General features: G+C 52.8%; 1 protein-coding gene across 17 annotated transcripts in view; it reads left to right on the top strand.

Moving 5' to 3' along the window:
- The window catches only part of KIAA1217 (KIAA1217 ortholog), a 687185-nt gene that overhangs the window by 613802 nt on the left and 47775 nt on the right, over positions 1 to 25608 (top strand). For 14 of the 17 annotated variants that reach the window (XM_058297837.2, XM_058297848.2, XM_058297847.2 and 11 more), the window contains one exon: positions 12230 to 13062. In XM_058297837.2, the coding sequence (XP_058153820.1) occupies positions 12230 to 13062 (833 nt within the window). Of the gene's footprint in view, positions 1 to 7171; positions 7464 to 12229; positions 13063 to 25608 lie in introns of those variants that run through there. The other 3 variants (XM_058297845.2, XM_058297843.2, XM_058297841.2) reach the window with 2 other exon arrangements.

The following is a 25608-nucleotide window of genomic DNA, read 5'->3' as shown; positions in this document are numbered from 1 at the left end:
ATGGGGCAGAGGAGTCTTTCCATTTAGGTGGCAACTTTTGAGTGAGCAGCTAGCCAGCGTCTGCCCCGCTGGCTGTCCCGGGGAGTGTGACTTCTTTACACTCGGGACCCACTCATGTTCAGGAAGTCAGGGCTCCCTGGGGCTGTAGAACACGCTCAGAGGCCGGCAGCCTGCTGGGCCCTGTGGCGGAGGCTCCTGACACTTCCAGGACCTGGCGGAGGAGCAGCTGAAGACCGGCTTCGACGGGGGGCACGTGGCGGGTGCGGGCAAGGTCGCCTCCCTGCTCAGCCGTGGGACAGGAGCAGCTCCCACCTGGGTTGTCTCTGAGGCTGTTATTTATCCAAATACGGAGAAGCGGTAGCTTTGCTGCTTACCCTCTCGGATTTCCAAGCCGCGTGGGAGCCACCAAGCTGAGGGCCTTGATAATGGACCTGAGGGGACACGGCGTGCCTGTGGCCCGAGGCTTCTGCAGCTCGGGGTTGGCCCGCAGCATTGCAGAGCTTTGCACATTTGTAGACGCTCAACAGGCTGTCTAACGCATGCTTCCCTGGCGGCCACTGCAGCAATCAACACGGATGAGTGGAGAGCTCTCCCGTCCTCGTTTTAGGCAGAAACTATCGTAATCTCCAGTCACGTGGGATCATTGCTCTCCTCTGAAGAGCCTGCAAGGGCAGGCACACCTCTACCCTGACTTCTGACGCTAGAGAGCAAGACTCTTCTGGCACTTCCTGGCCCTGTTGGTTCACTTTGGGTACTCGGCGTAGCTTACCAGCGCCTTCATCTGTGAAATGGGGATCATAATATTACGGTGGGGATGTGCTAGGAATGAAGTGGGGTAAATATGGAAAGCATTCCATAAATAGTACGTCTCCAAAATTATTAGTTTCCTTCCCTCCTTCCATCTTCTCCTGTCAGCTTGAGTTGAAAACGTTTTCTGATGGAGAAACCCTACTTATTTCTGATGGCCACCTAAAGCTTAGTGAGGTCACTTTCTGAATTAGGATTTAACAAACCCACACCAGAAGGGAGATTTTGATGAGAGCTCACAGTGACCGGTGTTCCCATCTCCCTCTGCTCCCTAGAAGCATTGGTTCCCCAAGGGTGTTGACCAGCAAGTCAGCTGCCCCCAGGAACTTGATAGAAATGCTGGAAGGGCGACCTAGCCAGCAGTGCTCTGAGGAGCTCTCCAGGTGGTTCTCATGTAGACTGAAGGTGGTGAGGAGAGGTGTCCTGCAGTAACTTTCTGCTGGGACCCCCGGGCCCCCGAAGAGGCCGGCCCTTCCCCACCTCTTGTTTCTGAGCTCGTGGTGCTTCCTGCCCAGACACCCTTCTGTTCTTTCTTAGCTGCAGGAATCCCACTCAAGGGACCTACTCACAGCCTACCTCTTGAGAGGACTGTTGCTCAACTAGCCCAGCCAGGGGCCTCTCGTTCTTCTATGGTCTCCGAGAGCATTTGACCCTTGCCCAAGTTTTTTGGTGCGGTTTTCTTTTTGATATTAATGTACGTGCCTTATTTTCCCTACTAGATGCTAAGTGCTTAAAAGGTAGGGATTTTGCCTACAGATCCTTTTCCCCCATCAGCCCTACCCCTGGGCTACTCTGAAGTTAGCAGGGACCCACAGGATGGTCCAGTCAGAACAGGCTTTAGAGACCACCTGGCCCAGCTTTCTTGTTTGCAGGAATAGAAACTGACCTTAGCACCTGGGCCAGGGCTGCAGGGCCCACGATTCCCCAGGTACTGACCTTCCCGTGTGACCATGCTGCCCTGGCTGACGAGAGCCACCCGCAGCATTGGGACCACCGGCCTGTCCCAGTGCAGGTGTTTGTGTTCTCTGCCACAGACTGTCACCAAACCCAAGGAAAACCGATGGGTTTTCAGAGGTATATCCATTTCATTTATAAACCTGGAAATCTTAGATTCTTCCATAAGTAATGGCTATTGGGGAATACAACTTTTCATTCATAAGCCTACATAGTTATATAGCAAAAGATACCTATCCCTGTCTTGTATGTGAGAATTTTCCTAGCTTACATGCCCATTAGGCCTAGGAGACTCATGGAGCTTCTATTGGCTTTGAAAGTTGCTGTTAAGAGTAGACCAAGTGTCTCTTCTGGATCTAGGAAGAATTGGCACAAGGGCTGTTTGAATTGGGTCACCATCATTGCTTTTATTTTTGTCCTTGTGCCTTTTGAGAGAAAACAGAATTTGCTGGATTTGTGAAGTACTGTCCTTCAACCTTCTCCTCTGGGTCTCTCCTACATCCTTTCTTCTTTGGACACATTGAGTGGTATTGTCCAGGTAGACTTTATTACCGCTAATAGAATTCATTTAACGTTTGAATTAATAACTAGTATAACAAATTTTGAAGCAAGGAGATAAAACCTAATCGTGAGTCCAGAGAATATCTGGATGATGTAGACCCCAAGCCTCCTGAGATGTCCCACTATTCCTCTTCTTTGCAATGACTCTCTCTACTTCTCAAACAGACTTAACCACGTTGCACACCAAGGTCAGACTCAAGCAAAATTGTCCTCGGGAAATCCCCATAGGGGAAGCATTGGAAGCATGAGCCAGACTGTCCCCTTAGAGCAGCCCACTGCCTCCTGGAAGAGGCAGATTTCATACATGGACAAGGAAGAAATGGAGAGTCCGAAGACGGCCATCCTCGCTGATCCACTGCCTACGAGCCATGCAGAGTTGGGCAAGGTTCTTAACTCCCTCAACCTCAATTTCCTTATGACCCACTGGCTAGAGTAACACCTGTTCTCCTTTACTGAGCTCTGGACCTAGGAAACGAAATCCCAGTTGAAAGTACTCTGTAAGCACTTAACTGCTAGGTGATTATTGGTGTGCGTGTGTAGCCGCCGAAATCCTTTGTAGAATAAGAAGCGTGACAGTAAATAAAGCAAGATATGGTTAAATGTTACAAAATTTATGAAGTTCAATAGGAGCTTCAAGAACTGTCATAGACACCCGGGGATGAGCCTCCCTGGCAACGAGGGACCACTATCAACTACCAACTGATGATGCAACTGGAAAATGACCTTATACGGAAGGTTCAATGCGGATCAGCAGAATATCCATGTCTACATAAAATACCATGACTTTAAAATGCTGTTTGACCTAAAGTAAGGGGGAAATGGAAAGGAGAAATGAGTTTATATGGCTACGAGTTTCTAAAAAAGAGTCTGGAGGCTGGCAGAAGGTTTGCCCTCATGCACAACTGAGCAGAGTCAGAGAGACAGATAAAGCAGATACAACCCCCAGATATTGGTTCCTTTGAGGGCTAAAGAGACCCATGGGAGTTATGGTCATGGCCGATGGGGTTAACTACCAGGGCAGATGGCCCCTCTTTGGAAATGGTGTTTATGTGTGATGAATCTGGACTCAGATGGGATCTCCCTTCATAAGACTTTCATGCTAATGTGCTGGAGGTGCAGTTAATGTTGGGGTTTAAGATATATTTAGGGGATTTGAATCTCTGGACTGACAATGTGATAGCCAGATCCTGAGCCTCAACAGACTCCAGCACCTACAATCTGATTTATTGGACTTACCACACTCAGCTAAGATGGAGGTGAAGAAGGACAACCACCACACCATGGAGCCTAGAGTGATTACAACTGAAAATGGGAGGATTGCATCCAGCATCCAGGTGGAATCTGAGCCTCCTCTTGACATAAAGGTGCAATGGACACAACCAATCCAGTGTCCACATAGAAGAGGTGGCATTGGATTGGGAAAAGTGGACATAATGGACAAAGGGTATGGGGAAAGGCAGGAAGAGATGAGAGGTGGAGGCGTCTTCGGGACATGGAGCTGCCCTGGATGGTGCTTCAGAGGTAATCACCGGACATTGTAAATCCTCACAGGGCCTACATGATGGAATAGAGGAGAGTATGGGCCATGATGTGAACCAATGTATATGAGGTGCAGAGGTGCCCAAAGATGTACTTACCAAATCCAATGGATGTGTCATGATGATGGGAACGAGTGTTGTTGGGGGGGCGGAGAGGGGGGGTGGGGGGGGTGGGGTTGAATGGGACCTCACATATATATTTTTAATGTAATATTATTACAAAGTCAATAAAAAAAAAAATTAAAAAAAAAAAAAAAAAAAAAAAGAACTGTCATAGAGAGAAAAATAAAGTCAAAGAGGGACTGAAGAAGTATATTGGGCTGACACTATGACTCACTAGGAGCAAATAAACACTGAAAGGGAGCTAGGCACAAAAGGATAGTGTCCTTCCAGGAAATGGGTGCATGTGCCGAGATGGACATAAGTAACCAGGAGTCATCTGCTCCATCCACTGCAAGATCTCATTTCACAAACTGTAACTATTTTAGATACAAAAGGAGGTTGTCCTTGGCCTTGATAATGAGTTTCCCAGAAGACTGAGTATCGCCAAGGGAAGAACATCTTTCTTTTATCTGTCCTGCCAGCCTTGGAATTGAAATGATTTGTTTAGCTTTACTCCTTTATTCTGTTCTGGGCTGAAATCTGTAATCACCTTTGAGCTCAGCGTTAGTCAGCTAGCTGGGTCACTGAAGGGCTGGGCAGAGTTCCTTGAGTCAAAATCTGGAAATAACGCTCCCCTTAAATATAGCCACAGGCTAACTGCTGACTGGACCATTTCTCGCCTGAGAATTAAGTAATTTGGCAACCAACGGGCTGCCTGGGGCCTGGGAGGCCTCCCATTCATGAGTGGATGAAACAGTAATAGGTTAACTTACAGGAACAAATGACTATCTTCCCAACTTTTACGGTACAAATGTGATGAACTGGACATTTTTTCCAGCATGCTAATCACCGCCCTAAACAGTTTAGATTTTCGCGTAGCCAGTGTGAGCCAAAGGAAAGAAAGCTAATAAAGAAATGAATAAGAGAGGGGAAGGATGGATAAATTCCCCAGTACCACTGGCTTTTCCAGCGGCAACGCTGAACATTTGCTATCATGTCCTTTCTTGACACTGCCTCAAAAGAAGTAAATCCAAGTTCGCTTTTATCGCCAGCCAGTGAAAGGAAGGGAGAGAATGCAGAGGGGCTCTCTCTGCACAGGAGGGAAGAGTGAGTGTCTTAGAGGCTGTAGCGTCGCAAGGTGGCCCGGCCTGGGGAGGCTCTGGAGAAGCACGTCAAGGGGAGGGTGGGTGCCAGGGCTTCGGGCACGTACCCCAAGCCAAAGGAATGGGTCCCTGGAGCACAGGCTCCCCCACTCGGGAGAAGTCGGGGCGCTCTGTCTGGGCGCCAGGATACTGTTTAGGAAATGAGCTCGTGGGGTTCCAGGAGAGGAGATTCCCAGGGGCGGTGACCCCCTCCTGGTTCTCGCCGCAGGAGCCGGCCGGCTCTCCCGCACCTGCCGTGGGCGCCGCCCTGGTAATGATGAAGCCGTGCGTGTGCCTGCCCAGGAGGTCCCTGCAGTGCCCTGAAAGCGAGAGGAAGTTGTTCTGAGCGTGGCAGGAAGGCGTAGGGGCGGGTCTCAGCCGCGCCCTCCAGCATCCGCAGTCCAGGGCTATCGCTCCCCCGCTCGTGACTGCTGAGCGGCGACTGAACCACTTGACCAAACGGGGTGCCACCGGCGCCACGCTCGCCACGTGAGAGGTCCGCGTGGCAGCCTGCAGGTGAGCAGGCCAGCGGCAGGCACCGGGCTGCGCCCCACTCGGGCTCGCTGTGCAGCGACGCGGGCACGCGACATGGTGGCAGGTCACGTCCGCGACATACCACATTCCACACCGTCTTACGGCTTAGTCAGACCAGGGGTGCCCACCCTGCACCCCCTGCCCGGGAAGCACGCGTTCAGCTGGAGAAACTAAACCTGCCAAATGTAGACCAGATGCGTCAGGGCTGGCAGGCTGTTTCCCACACTCTGGTGGGAAGTAACAAACCCTTGCCATCCGATTAAAACTCAAAACACAGGTTTTCACGTTCTTTCTCCTCTTTTCCACCTCATGGGTGACATGTGTTATGACCACTTCATCCAAACTTTGTTTCTCACGAGACGCCTTAGGAGGGGGCAGCGTCGCGCTCCGTGGTCCCTCTTAATAACCACAGCGCGGTCGATGGCTGTAAACAGTTTTTTAGAAATCCTGCAAAGCCGACTGGATTTGAACTTGAGCGATGTCATGGAATTCTTTTGGTCAGCAAGAACGGCCTCTGAATGCCTTGAAATGTCTGAGAAATGTGCAGGCTGCCCGGAGCGCGGTGGTGGGATGCGGCGGGGGGCCGGTGGGGCTTCCAGCCCACGTGTGATCTCCTTGTCGCTGGAGTCCCACTTGGAGAGCCTTGGGCTCCGCTCAGCTCCTGGGCTGGGGAGGCATGGCTGCGGGTGCAGGGAGGCCACCTGGGAGCTGTGCGAGAGCTTCCCCCCCGCCCCCCCGCCAGCCGTTTGCTGTGCTTTAGGTAAAGCCTGTCCTGGGCGAGCAGCCCACAGGTCGACTCTTGTGTGAACTCACGCCGCCCTGTGCCTGCTCCCGGGACAGAGGAGCCACGCCACAGGCAGCCCTGCCCACGAGGCGCCAGGCTACTGCAGTGGACCTAGCACCCTTGTCTGTGTCAGGCGGGAGCGGAAGAGCCGTTTTCCCTTCCCACGGAGCCCTGGCTTGGCTCCCTGTCTTACTTCTCACTCAGGTATGTTTTCCAGAATGCTGGCAGCTGTCTTCCCAGCACTGAGGGGACCCATCCAGGGTTGCCACCCAAAGTCCAGCCAAGTAGAGCCCGGCTGGTTAATCAATAGACAGCCTCCTCTACTGTGCCTGCTCTCTCTCCGGCATTGTGAATGGGGTGGGGCAAAGGCTCCCATTTCCTCCACTGCCAGCCCACGGCTTCAAACGTCTGGCCCGGAATGGGTGTTGGGTGCTGTTTGGGTTTTCACAGCAGCTCACGTGCCGGGCAGTCCCGCCTCGGGAGACAGTAGCGAGTTGGGATTTCCGACGGCTCAGTGGTAGGTGGCTGCTTTCTTCGCTCGTTGTACCGGTCCTGTTTGCCTTAGTAAAATCCGTTTTGTAATATTTCTTTTATGATTAACCCATCTCCCTGGGCTCCTCAGACTTCGTCCACCGGTGTGTGTTTTCCGTGGAGGCAATTGTTAAGGGGCTGAGTCACCCAGGCGGGTAGCCTGCGGTTGGGTGTGGGTTGAGGTTATTCAGTGACTAATTTCGAAGGGGAGGAGAAATTGGCTTATCGTGGGGAGGGCTGTTTTTTCCCTCTGCCTGTGGCAGCTTCACTCAGAAGACTGGGCAAAACAAAATGGGCTTTATTGGTTGTGAACACTCAAGCTGGGGAACGTTTTAGGGTCTTTGTGTCCTTTGTGATATTGCCTTCGGCGAAGAGAAAGCTGTCTAAACTATCCGAGTGTGGACCCGAAGATTTTAGATGAAGCCAGCGAACAAAGGAACCGCGGAACTGGAGCTGAGCCAATGTTCTCTTCCCCGGCGCTGGTCATACAGGTGATTTCCTTAAGGAAAAGTGAGTGTCTTTAATTCTTGGAGGATGAAAGAGTCCCCTAAGAATCCCTTTTGTCTGGTGACTTCATTGTGTGGTCTGATTGAGTGGTATGTTTACAAATTGTAGACTTGGAAGGGTGGGGTTTTGAAAGACAGTAAACTGTACATAATATTCTCTTTCCACAAAAATTTGTATTTTTAACTCCTCCACCAAGAGACAAGATTACATGACACTGGTTTCCAGAAGCATTTTGAATAAACATTTCTCATGCTAGTGTTGCTTTTTTTTTTTTTCCTAGCAACAGCTTTTTTTTCTAGAAATGATTTTAAGATTTTTCCCACTTCTCACAGTCAAGAAACTTCCAAGTAAGTTTCGTTTGATTTAATTCACGGTGCTTGGGGGAAATGAAATTTAACTACATGTAAGGATTCCTGATTCGAACTTGAGATGATTCATTTGAAGCTGGCCGAGATATTTTCGGGCTTTAGGATTTACGGCAGCCAACAGCTTGCGGAGCTGCACGTTGTGGGCAAGGATGGTGGCCCCGGGGGGGCCTTCGTGGTAAGGGTCTAGAAGCAGCTGCCCTGCTTGTGAGAAATAGAAGGACCCACACGTCCAAGGGACGTTAGGGATTTGGGCGTAATGAAAAGAGGGAAAGACTATGCCCAGCAAAGCTGGTGACTGAGAGAGAATGGTCTCACTTGTATGCTACTGATCTATTTAGTGCAGATAAATGAAAATTTTCCTTTTCTGAGCTGAGGTGCAGGCAAAGAACCTATGTTGTATCGTGGAAAGATGTAGAGACACCTTGATTATTGTGTTTACATGATCTCTTTCTTGCTGTAAAATGAAATTCTTGAAATCTCATGTAAAGATATTACTGTTGAAATTTTCTGGGAAAATAAAGTCAATGATAGAGTATATTCAGATATTTTTAACTTACTAAGAATAAGATGATGGAGATTAGTGGCTTCAGAGAGAATAAGAGATTCGGGTGTTTAACAATGGCCACTGTGTGTGTGATTTGCTTGTTTATTTTCTCTCTGATGTTTAGTAGAATTTTCTCACTAGAAGATCTGACTTTGAGCACTAGTGCAGGAAAAACCAACTGCATATTTAATGCCATGTCTTTACTCATTTGCCAAGTAAGAGTTAAAAGACAAAACAAAACCATGTAAGCGCCTGACTCTAGAAAGCCACTTCGGTGGAAAAACCCCTTGCATGGAAGGTTGAGGCTTCTTATTGCTCTCATTATTAATATTCTGAATTCTAGAATTGCAATCATGATCCTGCCCCAGCCAATCAGGCCATGAAGATCTCTTGGAGCAAATAAAGGCTACTTTTTATTGGAATGGCAAGTGGTGTCCTCAGGAGTTCACGCTGAAGGCTTGAAAGAGATTCTCTCTGCTCCTCTATCCACACCCAAAGAGGGAGTTGCATTTTGGTTGATGCATAACCTTTTAGTGTGTGAACCCAAGTTTCCTACTTTCTAAGGCTCCATCCATTCTAGTTGTAGGTTTAGAAACTATTTTGCCCACCATATTGTGGGAACAGTGTCTTGCTCTTCTTGGGCCCTATTTAGATGAAATTATAAGGGTGCTTTTGCAAACCCAGTCTTGGAAAGTCACTTATAGCTTGGTAAATGGACATATGAATTCTGCCAAAGATTTCCAACCGCTGAGTCACCTGTAGCGATGGAAACATCCAACCTCAGATTACCTGTTCTTTCATAACTGAATCCTTCCATTCAACTCCACCGTAGATAACCCAGGATCGCTGTGATTTTCAGTGACCCTGTTAGAGGATGGCAAGATTGTTTGGAAGTGGAGAAGGCCATTACCAGGTCCATGATGGTGGTTGCTGTGGTGGACATCCGTCCTCACCCACCGAGGCCCCATTCTGGTTAGGCTGGTGCCAGTGTCATCCTGGTTGTTGAGGATGTTGGTTATTACCTGTGCGGTTGCACAAAAGCTCAGAATCATTGTGAATTGTCACATTTCCCTCTGATTTCCTCTAGGCATGCCAGCAGGAAACCCAGTGAGGTTTCTTAATGTTTTATTTTTAAAGTTAGTTTGTACTGTCTACCTCCTAACCATTCCTTTTCACATCGCCAGACATGTTTTTAAAAGCCATATGAGATAGCTGTTGCTTAAAATGAAATGTACTGAACTTTTCACTAATTAAAAGTAATTTTACATTTCCCTCCTCTGCTCTTCGTCACCCTTCTGTACAGACAGTTCTGTACTCCCTAGGGTCTTTAAGTCCCTTTTTCTTCATTGCCAGAAAAAGGAAGGTTTCTGCCGTGTGTTAATTGGGCTCAGGATCCTCCAAATCAAGGTGCAACCTGAAATCAGACAAGGAGGGAAAAGAGAAGGCGACGGTCGTGGACGAGCTCTTCGTCCTCAGGGGCTCTTCCAGCTGTTGTTTCTTTGCATTCAACAACAGCAGTACCTGCCATGTGCTGCGCCCGACCCCTCGGGGACGGGGCTGACGCTTGGACCCAGCAGCTGGCTCGAGTTGCTGTGATGAAGTCATCCGATTATCGTGTTGTGTGGGCCAACTGAGTGGGCAATGTGGCATGACCCCAGCTGACCAGAGTCCTATTTGCCTTTTGTGACCTGAGTGGCCCCACTCTGCTTCCTTCCTTGAGCCCTGCTTGGTGGGAGACAGCGCAGGAGGTGCTTACACCAGTGTTGAAGGGCCCAAAACTCACCGCACACGCTGCTCCGTCCCTTGGCCAAGGAGCCACAGAACCTCCTCCTCACGTGCATTATCTCACAGTGACCTTGGGCCTGGCCCTCCTGATCTGGGGCCTGGGCTCCTGAGCCACGGGGGTGCCCAGTGAGCAGAGGGGGTTGGCGTGGGCTGGAGCGAAGGGGCTCTGCCACGAAGAGCAGGCGTGCCTGGACGGCAGACCCAGAAATGGGGAGCGGCCTGGGGGAGGGCAGCTGGAGGATGCAGAGGTGCAGAGGATGGAGGGCCAGCCAGCCTCCGGGGGTGGCAGCCGTCCTTGGCGGGGAGTGGGGGTATTGGGACATAAAACCGCACTCATGAGTAGTGAGCGTGCATACCCTGGGATCCCCAGAAAGTCGGCTCCCTAAGGGGTCAGAGGGAACTCACCGTGGACCACTCTGTTGCTGCTACACGTTTGCACCTTGCTTGCCCTTTCAGGAGTCACTTCCATTAGGAAATCCACCGTAACGTGAAAAACACCTGGGTCAGGAGTTGTGCACTGCTGGGTCCTTCCGGGGGCAAGATAAGGATGCCACGGGGGTGGGGGCGGATTATTCCCTGGCGTCCCCTTCAGAGGGGCATGCATCTGCGTGCCTTCCGCAGGCCCGGGCTCGGTCCGCTCACCCACAGCTGTGCCCTAGGAGGAGGCCAGGCTCTGGGCAAGCTTGGGGGAGTATTGTTACAGCAACGAGCGGATCTGCATGGTGGGAAACCTGTTGGTACCGTTGAAGGCATTCGCGCTTTGCTTCATTTTCAGCCTTCTCCCCTCTCGCCCCGCTCCTCACCGCCGCCTGTGGCTCTGGCTCTTGCGCCCCCTTCCTCTGTCCTGCGCATCCCTGTGCCCCCACCCAGAGGCATTCACACGGTCCTTGTCCGTGACACCTCCGGGCAAGGCTTGTGCTTTGACTGATAGGAAAAACATCAGCTCTTCGCGTCCTGAATTGATTTTTAGCTGGCATCCTGCTCCTCGCCGGCCTCAGTGTCGTGGCTGCCGTGTGGTGTCCTTTCTCCCTGTTAAGTGGATTCTTCAGCCGTGGTTCCGCCTTCTCAGAGGGGGGCACCGTGTTTCCTAAAGAGAGTCATAATGACACAGCCAAGAGGCGGGCCCCTTGGGCAGCGCTACTGGGCCCCGGGGTCACGCCAAGAAGCTCCTGATCGTACCCTGGCGGCCAGACAGGGTGTGACAGGCGGCTTTGCCCTCCTCTCCCCCGCCGCACACTTGCCCACGCGCCCCCCAGATCAGCTTTTCCTCCCCACTTCTCGGTGGCGAATGAATGAGACTTCCTCCCATGTCCTTCCTTCCCCTTCTGGCCATGTCATGGCTTTGTGTCAGTTCAGAAAGACACTCTTCCCCAGGGCTAAGGCTAGAGCACGTGCCCAGGACACGTTTTAGAAAACAATTCCCACTTGCGATCCGGAGACCCGCGTTTATTGAGCATCTCTGCGAAGCCAGGACCCTGGCGCTCGCACCCAGTGCTGGGTGTCCCGCGGGCCTCACGGCGTGGCGCACCGCGCCAGGGATACTTGTTTCCTGTCGCTGCTGTAACAGATGGCCACCAGCTTGGTGCCTCGGCGTACCCCGAGTTCACTGTCTGACGGATCTGGGGTCCAACTCGGGTCTCACCAGGCAAAAATCAGGGTATTGCCTGGGCCGTGCCCTCGCCAGATGCCGGAGGGTGACTCGGTGTCCTTGCTCTTCCAGCTTCTAGAGGCTGCCTGCATTCCTTGGCTCCTGGCCCTTTTCTTCATCTTCAAAGGCAGCATAGCGTCTTCCGGTCTCTTTCTGACTGTTCTCTCGTCACGTCTCCATCCCCAACCATCACCCTCCTACCTCCCCCTTTCCCTTATAAAGGCCCTTGGGACTCTGCTGGGCCCACCCAGACCACCCTGCCAAGACCCTGACGTCAGCACTTGATTTAGCAAGGTCCTTTCGCCGTATAAAGTAACAGTCACAGGTGCTGGGGCTTTGGGACCTGGGCCTCACCGTCACGTGGAGTCCCATCTCAAAACCTGAAGGTCAGCGTAGCTCTTCTAATCTCTTGTTTTCTTTCCAGATGCAGAGAGAACTTGTGTATGCAAGAGGAGACGGTCCTGGCGCCTCTCGACCTGGATCCACAGCTCAGCCAGCCCATGCCATCCCAAATTCCCCACCGTCCACTCCCGTGCCCCATTCCATGCCTCCCTCGCCCTCTAGAATCCCCTACGGGGGCAGCCGCCCCATGGTGGTCCCTGGCAATGCCACCATCCCCAGGGACAGACTCTCCAGCCTGCCTGTCTCCAGATCCATCTCCCCAAGCCCAAGCGCCATTTTAGAAAGAAGAGACGTGAAGCCAGACGAAGACATGGCTGGCAAGAGCCTGACGGTGTACCGCAACGACGGCTTCTACGCGGAGCCTTACCTCTACCACGAGGGGCGGATGAGCATCGCCTCCTCCCATGGCGGGCACCCTCTGGACGTCCCCGACCACATCATCGCGTACCACCGCACGGCGATCCGCTCGGCGAGCGCTTACTGTAACCCCTCTTTGCAGGCAGAGATGCATATGGAGCAGTCCCTGTACAGGCAGAAATCCAGAAAATATCCCGACAGCCACTTGCCGACTCTGGGCTCCAAAACGCCGCCCGCCTCGCCCCACCGGGTCGGCGACCTGAGGCTGATGGACATCCACCCGCAGCCCGGGGTCCACGGACCCCCGCACGCCATGCAGCCCGACCGGGGCTCGCCCAGCCGCCAGGCCTTTAAAAAGGAGCCGGGCACCCTGGTGTACCTCGAGAAGCCCCGGGGCGCCCCGGGCTTGAGCGGCATGGTGGACCTCGGCCCGCCGCTGGTCGAGAAGCAAGTGTTTGCCTACAGCACAGCCACCGTACCCAAGGACAGGGAGACCAGGTAAGGGACAAGGTGGGAGCCTTGGGGCTGATTGGCCAAGGTCAGTCCGAGGGAGCCGTGTTGGCCAAGCGCCCTGGGGCGTGCTGAGGGGCAGAGGGCACAGGGTACGCGGAGGGTCAGAGTGCAAAGGCCGTCCTCGTCAGCACCGGTCGTTGCAGGCCCACGGTCATGCCCGAGAAGGGCCGGCACCTCCACGGTGACCAGAAGTGTGGCCCCTGAGCAAGGTTATAACTGCGTCGTCATTAGGGTCCATCTGAATTATTTTGAAAGAAATGGCAGTTGACTGAAATCACTCGGTCAAGTAGACGGAGCGATCGCAATAATTGATCTGCCACTGACAGTGAGTGGTCAAGCGGGAACTGGTTGGGATGGCCAAAATTGTGGAATGCAGTTTTGTTCTTTCACCTGTTTGGGGGACTTGCTGTCTGTCTTCTAGGGTGATAAACGTGGATTTGCATGAAAATAGAATGGCTAAGATTTAATACTCGGGTACTGCTCAGATCGGCAGCTTTTTCTTGTGGGTGAAACACTCTGGAAAGCGTGTGTATATATGTATATACGTATATCTCTCTATATATATATCTGTATATTTTTTTAATAATGTACCCACCAAGAACTACATCTTGAAAACCCTCCAAAGTTCATATAGTAATAGAAAAGCTAACTCTGATAGGGAGGATTTCTCTAGCCTGAAGAAAATCAACAAAATAACTATAGCCATAAAAATCTGTCCAAAGATATTGAGGCCAAAGGAGGGTAAGCGTTTTACCTGTCATCAGATGTGAATGCAGGGGGATGTGCAGATTGAAATCCAGGTACTCAATCTCCCAGTGCCTTCCCAGAACCCCTGCTCCCTGTCCCTTCCTGAAGGGGGTACCATCCCCCACTTCGTAATCTTATGAAAAGAAGCCCCAGGTGTGAGTGAAATGGGACACGTCCGCCTTGCCTTGCACACACAGCCGAGAAAGCCCTGTCCTCTTTAGCAGAATTTTGGGATAAAAGGTCTGTTCCTCCTTATCTGTTCAGAGGGGCTATCACAGCAGAAAGTCCCAGGAGGACAGAAAGAGGAAGACGGAAGCTTGGGGGTCCTGAGTCGACAACAAATTCTCACTCTCACCCAGTTAGAAAGACAGCAGAGGGATTGGCTTGAAAATGTAGGACCAAGAAAAATTAAGAATTGGAAAAGAGCAGTCATGCCTTTCTCTCCAAGGTCATTAGGAAGTGGACTTCTAAGGGTCAAAGAAGGGGACGCTGCCGGGGTGGCAGAGAGCCGGGGGTGTGGGGCGAAGACCGAGCGGCGCCCCGGGCTGGGAGCTGCGCCAAACGCACCAGCTGACGTCACACGGCACCCACGCAGTGGGCTCTGGGGCGCTGGCTGGGAGCGGGGTGTCTGAGAGCAGGGGGCTCAGATGCCCAAGCATCGAATCCAGGGCACTTTAAAAAGGACGCATTTCCAGGATAGAGCGGGGCGCCAGGGCTTCGGCCCCTTCCCAGCCTCCTTGCGCCCCTCTCTCCACACTGGGGAGGACTGAGAACTTGGGTCCATCCTGTATGATGTGAAAGTGTTGCTGTGCTCCCACCCTGCCGGGTTCCGGCGACAGTGACACCGCTGGGTCCTTCTCCACCCTAGCACCGGTCACACGTACGGTTGACATGCACGTAACATCATGAATATCATCGAACCTGTTTTTCAAGGAATTTGGTTGTGGAAGGGAATAAAACAAAGGAACTGTCTACTAAGAGGCAGAGTCTTCTCTCTTCGGCTCCCCAACCAGAATCTCAAAGGATTTAGCCTTGAAGCAGCATCAGTGTTGGGTTGTTTTTTTTTTTTAGGGCCTCCACTTCCTCTTTGTAAAGAATCTGCCAACTTCAGGTATTTCCATGTTACCAAGCCTCAGAAAACTCCATGGATTTCTGTATTATGTGTTTGAAACCTTTTTCGGAAAATCCAAATTATCTTCTATTTCTGAATAACGAAAATTAGAAAAATGAACTTAAAAGACGCTCACCCAAAATAGACTGACATCTTGGCCACCACTGTCCTGACATGATTTCTTTTTATGATTATAATTTTAAAGTTTTGCATTTTTTCATGCCTCAAAACGTGAAAGCACAGAGAGGACAAAAATGGCGTCACCCGTTGCCTAGGTGGCTTCTCTGGGGCTAGTCATCTTCTCCCCAGAGGGAGGAACGAGAGCGCTTGTCTACGCGGGCCTGGTGAGACGGCTTCTCCTGGAGACACGCACACACACGCAGACTCACACTTACACAGGCATACAGGAGCAGGTGCACGCACACCAAGACACACACACACAAATACACACACAGACACACACAGACACACACGTGCACACACTCTTACACGCACAAGCACGCCTGTCTCTGCAGTGAAGTCACTCAGAGTCGCTGTGGCATCCTCAGTAACTCACCCCAGTCCCATCATAAAAAGTGTAAGAGGGGCGGCTTGCACCGGGGACTTTTGCCAGGAGCACTGCCACCCCTGCCCCCTGCTTCCCAGATAGGCCAGGACGCAGAAGGAAGAGTGGCAAGTCCGGGGCTTGTCATCCCCTCAGTGTTTCTGAATTTGACCCTGAAGGGGCTGGAGAGCTTGGCGGCCAGGTTGAAATGTACTATTGCCGAATTATAGTTGTAGTAATCGAAAGAAGGATGGCACTGATGGCAGCGATCCTCTATCAAGAGCCTCTTGCGGGCCTCCAAGCACTATGTGAAGTGTTGCCGTGCGTCATATGGAGTGGTTGTCATGACAACCAGGGTGGTATGTTCTCCTGTCAGCTCCATTTTACGAAAGTGGGAAATGAGGCTCCGAGAGGGAATGTAACTTCCCAAGGTCACAGTGCCCGTAAGTGGCAGAATGTCCAGGGCCACTCACGCGTTCACACTTTTCACCACTATAAAATAATCTCTGCGGTGAGCGAGGACCAGGAGCCCTAGCGCCACCCAACAGAGAAGTGAGTTCAGGGGTGAATTCAGAGCATTCCTCCCGGAACTCTTCAAAAAGTGTTTCAGGACTAGATGCCAAGTAACTGCTCTTACAGGGTATTTACAATCATAAACATGGTAGAATTTGCATAATTAGGCTGCTAAATATACCTGTGCCATTTAAAACACAACAACCCTAGCTGGTATCCATTTAGCTAGTATCTATTTAGCAGAATTATGCAGAAATAGCAAAAGAAGAGGAGAGCATGCTTGGTAGATTTTGTTTTCAAAAAATGAATGTAAGTACGCTGTCAAATAAAACTTAAAAAGAAAAGAATGCCAACAGTTACTGAAGCACGTTATAGTCCATTGTCTAGCCTATAGTGTGATGTTATTTTAGAAATATTTAATCTATATTATTAAAGAGTCTTCAACTCCCCTAAAAGTCCAGCTTCACGAGTACAGGGTCCCATAAACTTCCATACCAATTTCCGTTGCCATTTCATAATATTAAAAAGCAAATAAATCCAAGCGTGTTTTTTATATGAGGCTCTCAAGTGAAATTTTACATTCAAGATGTGGAATTACAAAAACACAGGGGGGAGGCCGAGAAATCTGTGCTTTATTTTGGGCACTGCTGGATTCACATGCTGTTTGAAAGCGTGCTTCTATAGAATAGACCGCATAACTGCGTGACTTCAGAAATCAGAGAGAAAAAGTCTTTCTTTCCCATCTGTCATCAGGAAACTTCCAACTCTCACTTTTTCGAGGGAACCTGATTTTATAAAAACTCTGCTGAGTTGAAAATTAAGTGTTGGCGACTAGGTAATCCAGCCCAGAGTCTTTCCCTTGGGTGTGAGCCTTGATCTTAGGAATTTGGCCCTTTTCTTTTTAGAGATGCTTCGACAAAGCATTTCATGAGCAAGAACACATTGCATCTAGAAGGTCTGGAAAAAACAGTGTGTATGGTGGAATGCAGAATTCTAGGAGGGTTCTCCTCCGAGGAGAGCTCTGGATGGCTGTGGAGATTTGGGGAAAAGCACAACCACCCTGACTTTAAGGACGGTGACTCTCATGTCTAGAAAGAAAATTATCTTGATGGATGACGTCACTTGCCCCAGATGACTTCTCCCCAGTCGGTTGGGACTCCAAGGAGAGAGTGGTTTCCTGAGAGTGGGAGGAACTCTGCCGCGTGAGGTGGTGTGTGTCAGATAACTGAGTGCAAGAAGCGCTGTCGTCCCTGCGTTGTAAAATTACTTCATTAAACAGCATCATTACTGCTATTTATTATGGCACATAAAACAGCCCTTAAACATTGTAAAATTCTAGGACATTTATGTTTTGCTCTTTTCTGTTTGTAATTTTGTATCATGTCATATAAAATATCTTTATGGAAATAACACTCAGAATTCAAGAGCACGCATTGCAAAGCGACTAATAGCTCTCCTCCCAAATGTAGAACAGATTCTTCCCAAGGAAATATGGTTTTTCGAGACACAGGAAACTTGAACCGGAGTCATATTTTTGCACTGTTCTGCACCTAGAGCATTGAGCAAATGAGCAGAGTCCCCCCGAGGAGTGACTTCCTGCCCTGTCTGGGCACCTGTATCCGGATAAAGAGAAATCAGGTGAGATTCCATCATGATCTGTGTGGCAGTGTAGCCTTAGGAAGCAGCACGCCTGGCCTTTGGCCAGTTCGAAAGAAGGGGAAAGAAAATTCTGTGTGCAGGAGGAAGGCTGCGTGCCGCCTGGTAGCTGTGTCTGTTCTTAATCATTGTACATTGCTTTCTCATTTCATGAGGATTAAATGGTATTGTCTTGGTAGCTTTCAGGGGTGGGATGGAGCCTGGGTTTAACGGTTGATCAAATGAAAGCCTCCATTCAGACTTTTTAAAAAAAATTTTCTCTCCCCTTCCCCCCCGCTCCAGTTGTCTGTTCTCTATGCCTATTTGCTGCGTGTTCTTCTTTGTCCACTTCTGTTGTCAGCGGCACGGGAATCTGTTTCTTTTTCTTACGTCATCTTGCTGTGTCATTTCTCCATGTGTGCGGCGCCATTCCTGGGCAGGCAGCACTTTCATTCGCGCTGGGCGGCTCTCCTTACGGGGTGCACTCCTTGCGCGTGGGGCTCCCCTACGCGGGGGACACCCCTGCGTGGCAGGACACTCCTTGCGCGCATCAGCACTGCGCATGGGCCAGCTCCACACGGGTCAAGGAGGCCCAGAATTTGAACCGCGGACCTCCCATGTGGTAGACGGACGCCCTAAACCCTGGGCCAAGTCCGCTTCCCTCCATTCAAATTTATGTCATTTAAAAATGCTTGCCGTCACTGGCAGACCTTCGAGGTATTTCTAAATTATGCTTTATCTTGCTAGAAAGCAGAGTCTTAATGGTCCAAAAAGCCTGATGAAGTTTCTCCTTTCCTGCCTGTGTAGTCAAGGTGAAGCGTGTCAGAACTCTCCTAACTAGTTGGACTAGGACTCTCCTACGAGCTGAAGCAGGCTCTCTCCACCTTGGACTGTTGACGTGGTGGGCTGGTGTGTCTTAGTTGTGGGAGCTGCTCTGAGCTCTCTAGCATGACCAGCAGCCTCCCACTTCTCCACACTAGATTCCAGAAGCTCCCCCCACCCCCAATTGCTACCATCAAAACTGTCTCCAGACATTGCCAAATGTTCCTGGGGGGCAGAGGGGCAGCAGAACGCCCCAGCTGAGAAGCACTGCTTTAAAGGGAGTCTGGCCTCGTTCTCCTAGTGAAACAGAGAAAGGAAAGGAGCCCGTGCTCAGGGAATGGCAGTTGGCACAATAGCCGTGGAACGTACTCATGAGAGGGACTGCCCACACTCCACCCCTTTGCCCTGTGCCTGCTGGCAAAGCAGCCTCAGTGGCGGCAGGAATTGCTTTTATCATCGTCAGTCCATCAGCCTGCCACCGCTTATCAAGAGGCAGGAACGTACTGTGTGTGTGAACGTGGACGCCAGTGCCTGGGTTGGAATCCCAGTTCTAATCATCGCCAGCGTTGGGGCTTTTGGCAGGTTACAGACTCTTGCCTGCCCCAGTTTGCCTCTCTGTGAAATAGGAGGATAATGGATGGAACAACTCGTCACATTTAAGTGTTTGGTGCCACGCTTGGCATATAGTAAGTGCTCGGGAATTACTGCTTTGGACAAAGCATTCTTCTAGATGCAACAAAACGAGGAGTTCGATACACAGAGGTGGCTAAGACGAGGGATTCTGCCTCCAGAAGCAGAGAGACAGTTTGTTAACTCGATACCAGGAAGAGCATAAAGGGGGTGAGTGTGAGCAGAGAACAGAATTAGCTGGGCTCAGTGGTCCCAGTTACAACGCTTAGATGATCAGAACCAGTTTCAAACCCCATTGCAAACGAGTAGGCAAGGATGCACGGCCTGTGGAGTCAGGGACAAGGAGAACGGCAGGTTTAGGGCGTCCTTTAGAGCTGCCCGTGACTGACAGGAGCGCGCTAAGCAGGGACGGTCGGAATTCTTAGCTCCGCTGTTCAATGCTGACAGTGCCTGCTGGTCTCGGCCCTCGTCTGAATTGCTTTTCTGTGTTGCTCTGATTGGGAGCCATCAGAGTTTACTGGGCTCCTCTCCTGTGCTCAGGTCTGGACTGCAGGCTTGCCAGATGCAAAGAAACTTGAAAGTGGGCCCTAGGGGCAAGGAGTGGAGCCGCGAAGGCAGATCCGAAGCATGCAGAGCTCCACGTAAGCACGGCCGCTGCGCCCAGGCCAGCGCCCGGGGAGCCGGGCTGCCAATGCCTGCCGAGTCTTGTTTCGTCGGAGCTGCCGCTGCAGCGGGAGCTCATTCTTGAAGTTCCTTCTGGCTCTGGCCATGCCTGGAGATGCTCTTGTTGTCCCCCTGAGAGTGGCAGGTCTGCTGGCGAGGGGAGGAGGAAATGCCAGGCCGCCGAGGGGGTACGTTCCAGAGCCCGAGCCGCCGGGGAGGTCTGTTCCCAGCATGTCTGTCGAGCGTGGAGTCAGCACACGTGTTCCCAGAGAACAGGGAGGAGCGGCAGGACGAGCGAAACACGCCCTTGATGACATTAGCGGCCGAGGGGGCTTCTGCGGGCCAGCTGGACATCCCACGTGCGCAGTAGTGAAAGGACAGGGAACCTTTCCAACCTGCCGTGATTTGGGAGCTGCTGGTGCATAATCAGTTCTAAAGATGTGCTACAGACGGTAACTGTGAGGCACTCAGGGAAGGAGTTACATGGTCTGCAGCCTTGGTGGGAAGGCGAGGCTGGCGGGAGCCGAAGGGCGTGTGCGATGGGAAGCGAGAGACCTCATCTGGGAAGAGAGACCGGCTTGTCTTTAAAAATGATATACCGACGTGATATTCTGCCAGTCCCAGAAATCAAATAAGTGCTGATAAGCTGAAATGCTGTTTTTCCTTCAAAGAATAAAACTGTCTGGTTAAGAACTGTCTATTGGTCGTTCTCAGACTGCTGAGTTCAGGCAGGTGCCGACTGGTGAACGGGCAACGCAAACCCCTCCGACAATTTAGGAAGCTGGTTCTGCTCCGCACAGGGTGCCGAGTCAAAAACATTAGCGGAATGGCTGTCACCAGCTCTGTGCCACCTTAGCATCCCGTTTCTCAAAACGAAAAGCCATCACCTGTCACTAATTAGATCCAATTAAAATGTGCTCCCGTGCCTTTGAATATTCATAAGGTGCTGTCAATCAGCTGCCTTAGTTTCAAATCAGAAAGGAAACCCTAGTGGCCTGCGCGTCAGGAGCTGCAGACAAGCCCCTTCCTTGCCGGCTTTGAGGGAGAGTGCCTGTGGAAGTGCAGCGTTCAGCTTCTGGAAGGATGACAAGAGCAGCCGGATGCAGCCTCTGGACGGGCTGGCCCGGCAGCCGTGAGCACAGCGGCCGGTCCCCTCGTGCCACCGAGCCACGTCCCTCAGGCATGGTTGTCCTTCTGTCTGCATGGAGATGACACTGCCTTTATTTGCATTTCAGGCCTTAGTTTTCATGAATGAAGGGATGCAAAAGACAGAGCCAGCATTACTGCTCACTTTTAAGATGCACAGGCCTCAAAACGTCTACCTTGCCCAGAACGCCTGCCGCAGCCCCACGGCCCCAGTGCCCTCGTCCCCTCCCCGAGCGTCCTCAGGGCCCAAGGGCTCTGGACAGACCCCCAGGCCTAGCGCCGGGCCTTCCGAAGGGGAAGCGGGCAGTGACGAGACTTTTCCAGAGGTCCGCGACCAGGGAAGCGCCGAGGGCTCCTGCCCCGCGCTGTCATCCGGGCGCTCTCTCCTTAGTGAAGCCAGCCTGTGCCACGCCCCGTGGGCCCAAGACAGCTGAAGGGGCGACGCGCAGCCAGCCCGGGCGCAGGAGGCGCTGCCGGGTCAGCCTCTTGGCTCCACGTTGCGATTCCACGGGAGAGGAGCAGCTCCGAGTGGGGAGCTTCCCCGGCGAGCTTGTAGGGCCAGTAGGGCCAGCGTCGCGCCGCGCTGTCACCACCTCCCAGGCCTAGCGTCTCGGAGCCTGTGACGGACATCCCCGCAAGTTGGTGCCTGTGCAAAAAATGAGGTGTCGCTTCCCGAACAGGACGGTGAAAGCTGCCCTCCGGGAAGCGAGGGTGATTCACCAGGCAGGGTGGCGCTCGGCCTGGGAGCCGGGAGCAGAGGCCGCCCTCCCGGGCAGCGGGGGCACCCAAAGGAGGCAGAGGGGGCGGTGGGCCGCCCCACTTGGGCCCCTGGGCTCCACCTCTGCAGGAAACCCCTGCCTCGCTGAGCTGTTCCCGCCTCTGCTTCTGTGGCGCTCTGTGCAGGGAACGAAAAAGGGAGTGAAATCACTACCCTGGAGAGTTCTCCATGAACCTGCCTCCTTACAGCAAAGAGCAGTGAAGCACCTGGCGCAGGAGTGGGCCTTCCAGACCCTGCGCCCTCCCCCCTGACTTGGGGCACCCCCGCCCCGGCCAGAGCTGCCTGCCAGACAGAAGGTGGGGGACAGGGACGGCTCTGGGCGCCTTGGCCCTGGGGTGCGGGAATTTGGCTGCACGGTGACCCTGGGTGGTGCCTGCTGGGGGTGCAGGCCTGGGGAAGCTCCTCCCAGCTAGAAAATTCTATAATTCCAGACTTCCACAGGGGCAGGCCTTCCTCCTGGGGTTACAGGAGCCCGTGGGCTCCCTGCCCCCCAGCCTGTCAGGGACTGTCCTTCCACGCGGTCTGTGCATCCTGCGCCCTCCCGTGAGCGCAGCCCCCCTCTGCTCAGAGGCCTCCCTGCCACCCTATTGGTTGGGCCCCCACCCCACCCCGAGCCCCCCGCAATCCCAACCCCTGTTCCCACTTCAGTCTGCCCCTCTGAGCACGGGAGGCTGTGACGTGTGTATACGGACAGGTGCACGTGTGTCCTGCTTGGCTCAGAGTCTCGACCCTGCCCTCACCCCCTGGGGTGGAAGCTCCACCAGGTGAGACCTTTGTTCCGTTCGCCTCTAGACTCAGATGCCACCTGCTGCGGGGCTGGCGCCGGAGGATTATTTGTGAAGGGGATGGATTTGGGGGTCAGAGGAGCCCCGCCCGCCCGAGCACGGGGCTGGCGTGCACCGGCCTTTGGCCTCGTTTCCCAGGCTCGGCTGGATGCCCATGGCCCTGTGGATGGCTGAGGCCGTGGTTGGCCCAATTCAATTGGGGAAACTGAGGCTTAGCAAGGCCGGGGGCTGACACCTCCCCTTAGATCCGCTGGCCGTGGGGTCTCAGAGATGACCCCAGCCCAGGCAGGACAGCGATCCTCCCAGTGGCCAAGGCGGGCTTCGTTGGGGGTGCGTCTCCCGCTCCCCGCATCCGGGCAGTCGGAATGCTATCGGGTCTGCGTGCAGACCACCCCTGGCCCCACCCCTGCTCTCCTGCCCGGCCTCCATCCTCCCACCTAACCGGTCCCCACCTGCTGCCTTGTGCTTTCGTCTGTTCCCAGTGGAGATGTCGGGGTGACCCTGCTCATCACCACGCGCCCTGCACCCCCGGCTCCGTCCTCTTCAGGGGCTCCCGTCGCACGCACGGGAAGCCGGGCCTTCCGAGGACCACTGGGAGAGCCTCTTCCCTGCTGTGGGGACAGTGCGGGCAGGTCCCCGCTGGCCGCAGGATAGCAGCCCTGCCCCCGTCCAGGGGGCCCTGTTTGGACGGTCACTTCCCTGATCCTCTGACTCTACCGTGTCCTCGTTCCCTCTCCTCCACGCCCAGGCACACGTCTGCCTTGCAGGTGCACCTGCACCTCCCACGGCCTGGGGCGCCCTCCCCGGACTGGGCGCCAGGCCGCTCCCTGGCCTTCCCGGGCTTTTCAGGGGAGGTCCGCTGACCGTCCCAGCTCCAGTTTCAAGCCCCTCCTCTCCCCCCACCGCCTCATTTTCCCTGATATTATCAGGGTCTCAGACTTGCTCCTCCTGCGTGCCGGTGGAATGCTCGTCCGCCTCACCTCCGAGGACCGGTGTCTGTTGTTCACGTCTGTGTCCCGGGTGCCTAGATCGCTGCCAACACGTGGAAGGCGCTTGGTGAACATCAGGCGGCCGAATGGCCGAAGGGGCCGCCGCGCAGGGGGAGGAGGGGCCGGGACTCTGGCCTCTGGGCTGCTAGACCGTCGCGCTCCCCTTGGCCTAACGCTTCAACCGCGCGGCCCCTCGCGGCAAAGTCCTCCCATTCTCTCCTGCAGCGTGGCCTTTGCCAGGGCGGACCGCCGGCCTCTGTGACCCTCCGTGGATGTGCTCAGAGTGGCTGCTGCCGGCTCTCGCGGCCCCAGCTGAATCACCCACAGCCCAGGGTCAAGAAGAAACCCTTGGCACCGTTTTCCCAGCGCCTCCCGCGGCGCGCACGATGCATAAGTGGCTATTGGATTGAAGTCCTTGATGACCCAAGGTCACCCAAGGCATGTAGGAAAGTAAACAGCACCCGGCGCTAATAGGAGAGGAGCTGTTTGCTGGAGGGAAAGCCCAGCCTCTCCACGGCCTTCTCTCCTCGCATCTCATCACCAACCTTCATTTTCTCAACACTGGGGCAAAGTTGGCAAGAAAGCGTAGAAATGCCTTTTTTTTTTTTCATTTCCTTCTAAATAGGACTCCCGTTTTCACCTTTTTTTTTTTTAACAGGAGTCAGTAACTGGGTGTGTCTTCCCAGGTCAGAGTTAGGGCCAGAGGCAGGAATTCCTCGTGATTTCTGATGACACCTGGGCTTGGTAGCAGTCCTTCCTGAACTTGGGAAAACCTCATCACCTAGTGAGAAACTTTGTTCCCCCTGTCTGTCTCCTGGAGGTGTCACCGAAAGGAAGTGGCATGGGGGAAGCAGCCTGACCATTGCTTCTCCAGTAGTTTTCCACCTCAGCTGATCTGTGGTAGCAGGAACAGCCAGGCAGAGAAGGAGCCTGGAGGCAAGAATCCCGGGGCAGGGCAGTGAGAGTGTGTGGGGCCGACACTGCTGGTTGGGGCCAGGAAACTTTACCAGCACTTCCCAGACAGTCCTGATAGCGGGGGCAGGGAGGCAGGTAAGGAGCTTGTTTATACAAATAACAAAGGAGGATTGTGCTTGGATGGGAGTTTGGAGTTCCACGTCTGGTAGGGAAAACCATTCCAAGTATGAATTTAAGGTCAGAGTTTGGCTATGAGGAAGAGTCTGAGGATCTGTAATGCAAAGGGGAGGAAGGGGTATTGGTGCAGACGACTAGCAATAGCAGTTGCTGATCTGGGAATAAGTGGCAGGAGATCTATTTCCTAGGCTGAAGTTATCCAAGGAGAGGAGGGCATTTTCTGGGGCTGACAGGAAACTCAAGGATGCAGAATACAGAATTCTAAAGGGGGGGAGACGGCGAGAGGATAGGCAGAACGAAGGACTGAAGCGGCTGCAGGGGAGGCAGAACGTGTTGTCTTCTCACTCCACGAGCAGAGGACAGAGAGAGAAAGAGCAGCCTTCGGGGCCAGGCTTGGCTGTGTGTTTGCAGCCTTCTGTGCCCATCCTTATCCTGGACTCCAAGAATACAAGAAAACACTCCTAAGGGCATGCAGTTGTAGGGCGACGATATCGATGCATTTGAAATATTTAGGGGTGTGTGTCGGGGTAGCCCATGTCTCTGTCCCCACTGACCACATCTCTGACTCCTCAATAACTCTAATGGTTCAGTCAGAAGATACAATTATTGGAGTTTAGGGAAGATTGCCTTTGGTGATACAGCTTTTTCACCAATAGGCCAACTTTGGGCAGAAACAGAAAGTTCATCACTCAGAATTGTATTGGAAACTTGAGCATAAATTCAGATAATCTGGCTCCCAGAGTTTTGCTTAACTCCTCTGAAAATAGTAGCTTTAATTACTTAGAGGTTCTTCCCTCATACTGAAGAATCTGGCGTCAGCAAACACGGCACAGCCCGTTCACTGTTCAGTTCTGGAAAATGCCTTTAGCACTGCCAAGTCTGATGAGTTCAGAGATTTCTCCCAGAAACCAACTGACTCTGCAAAGGGAAGGTTCTCCCTAAGGACGCCAGTGCCAGGTTCACTGCTGTGTACGCAGCAGCTCGCACCGGGCCTAGCACTTATCAACACGGATCAAGTGCTCAAAAGTGTTTGTTGATTGACTCATGGGCCATGTATTACTTTCATTAGGGAGAGA

The sequence above is a fragment of the Dasypus novemcinctus genome, chromosome 5 (genome assembly GCF_030445035.2).
Source record: "Dasypus novemcinctus isolate mDasNov1 chromosome 5, mDasNov1.1.hap2, whole genome shotgun sequence".
NCBI lineage: Eukaryota > Metazoa > Chordata > Mammalia > Cingulata > Dasypodidae > Dasypus > Dasypus novemcinctus.
The sequence above is the reverse complement of the archived record's forward strand: the minus strand, read 5'-3'. Positions and strand labels throughout refer to the sequence as shown.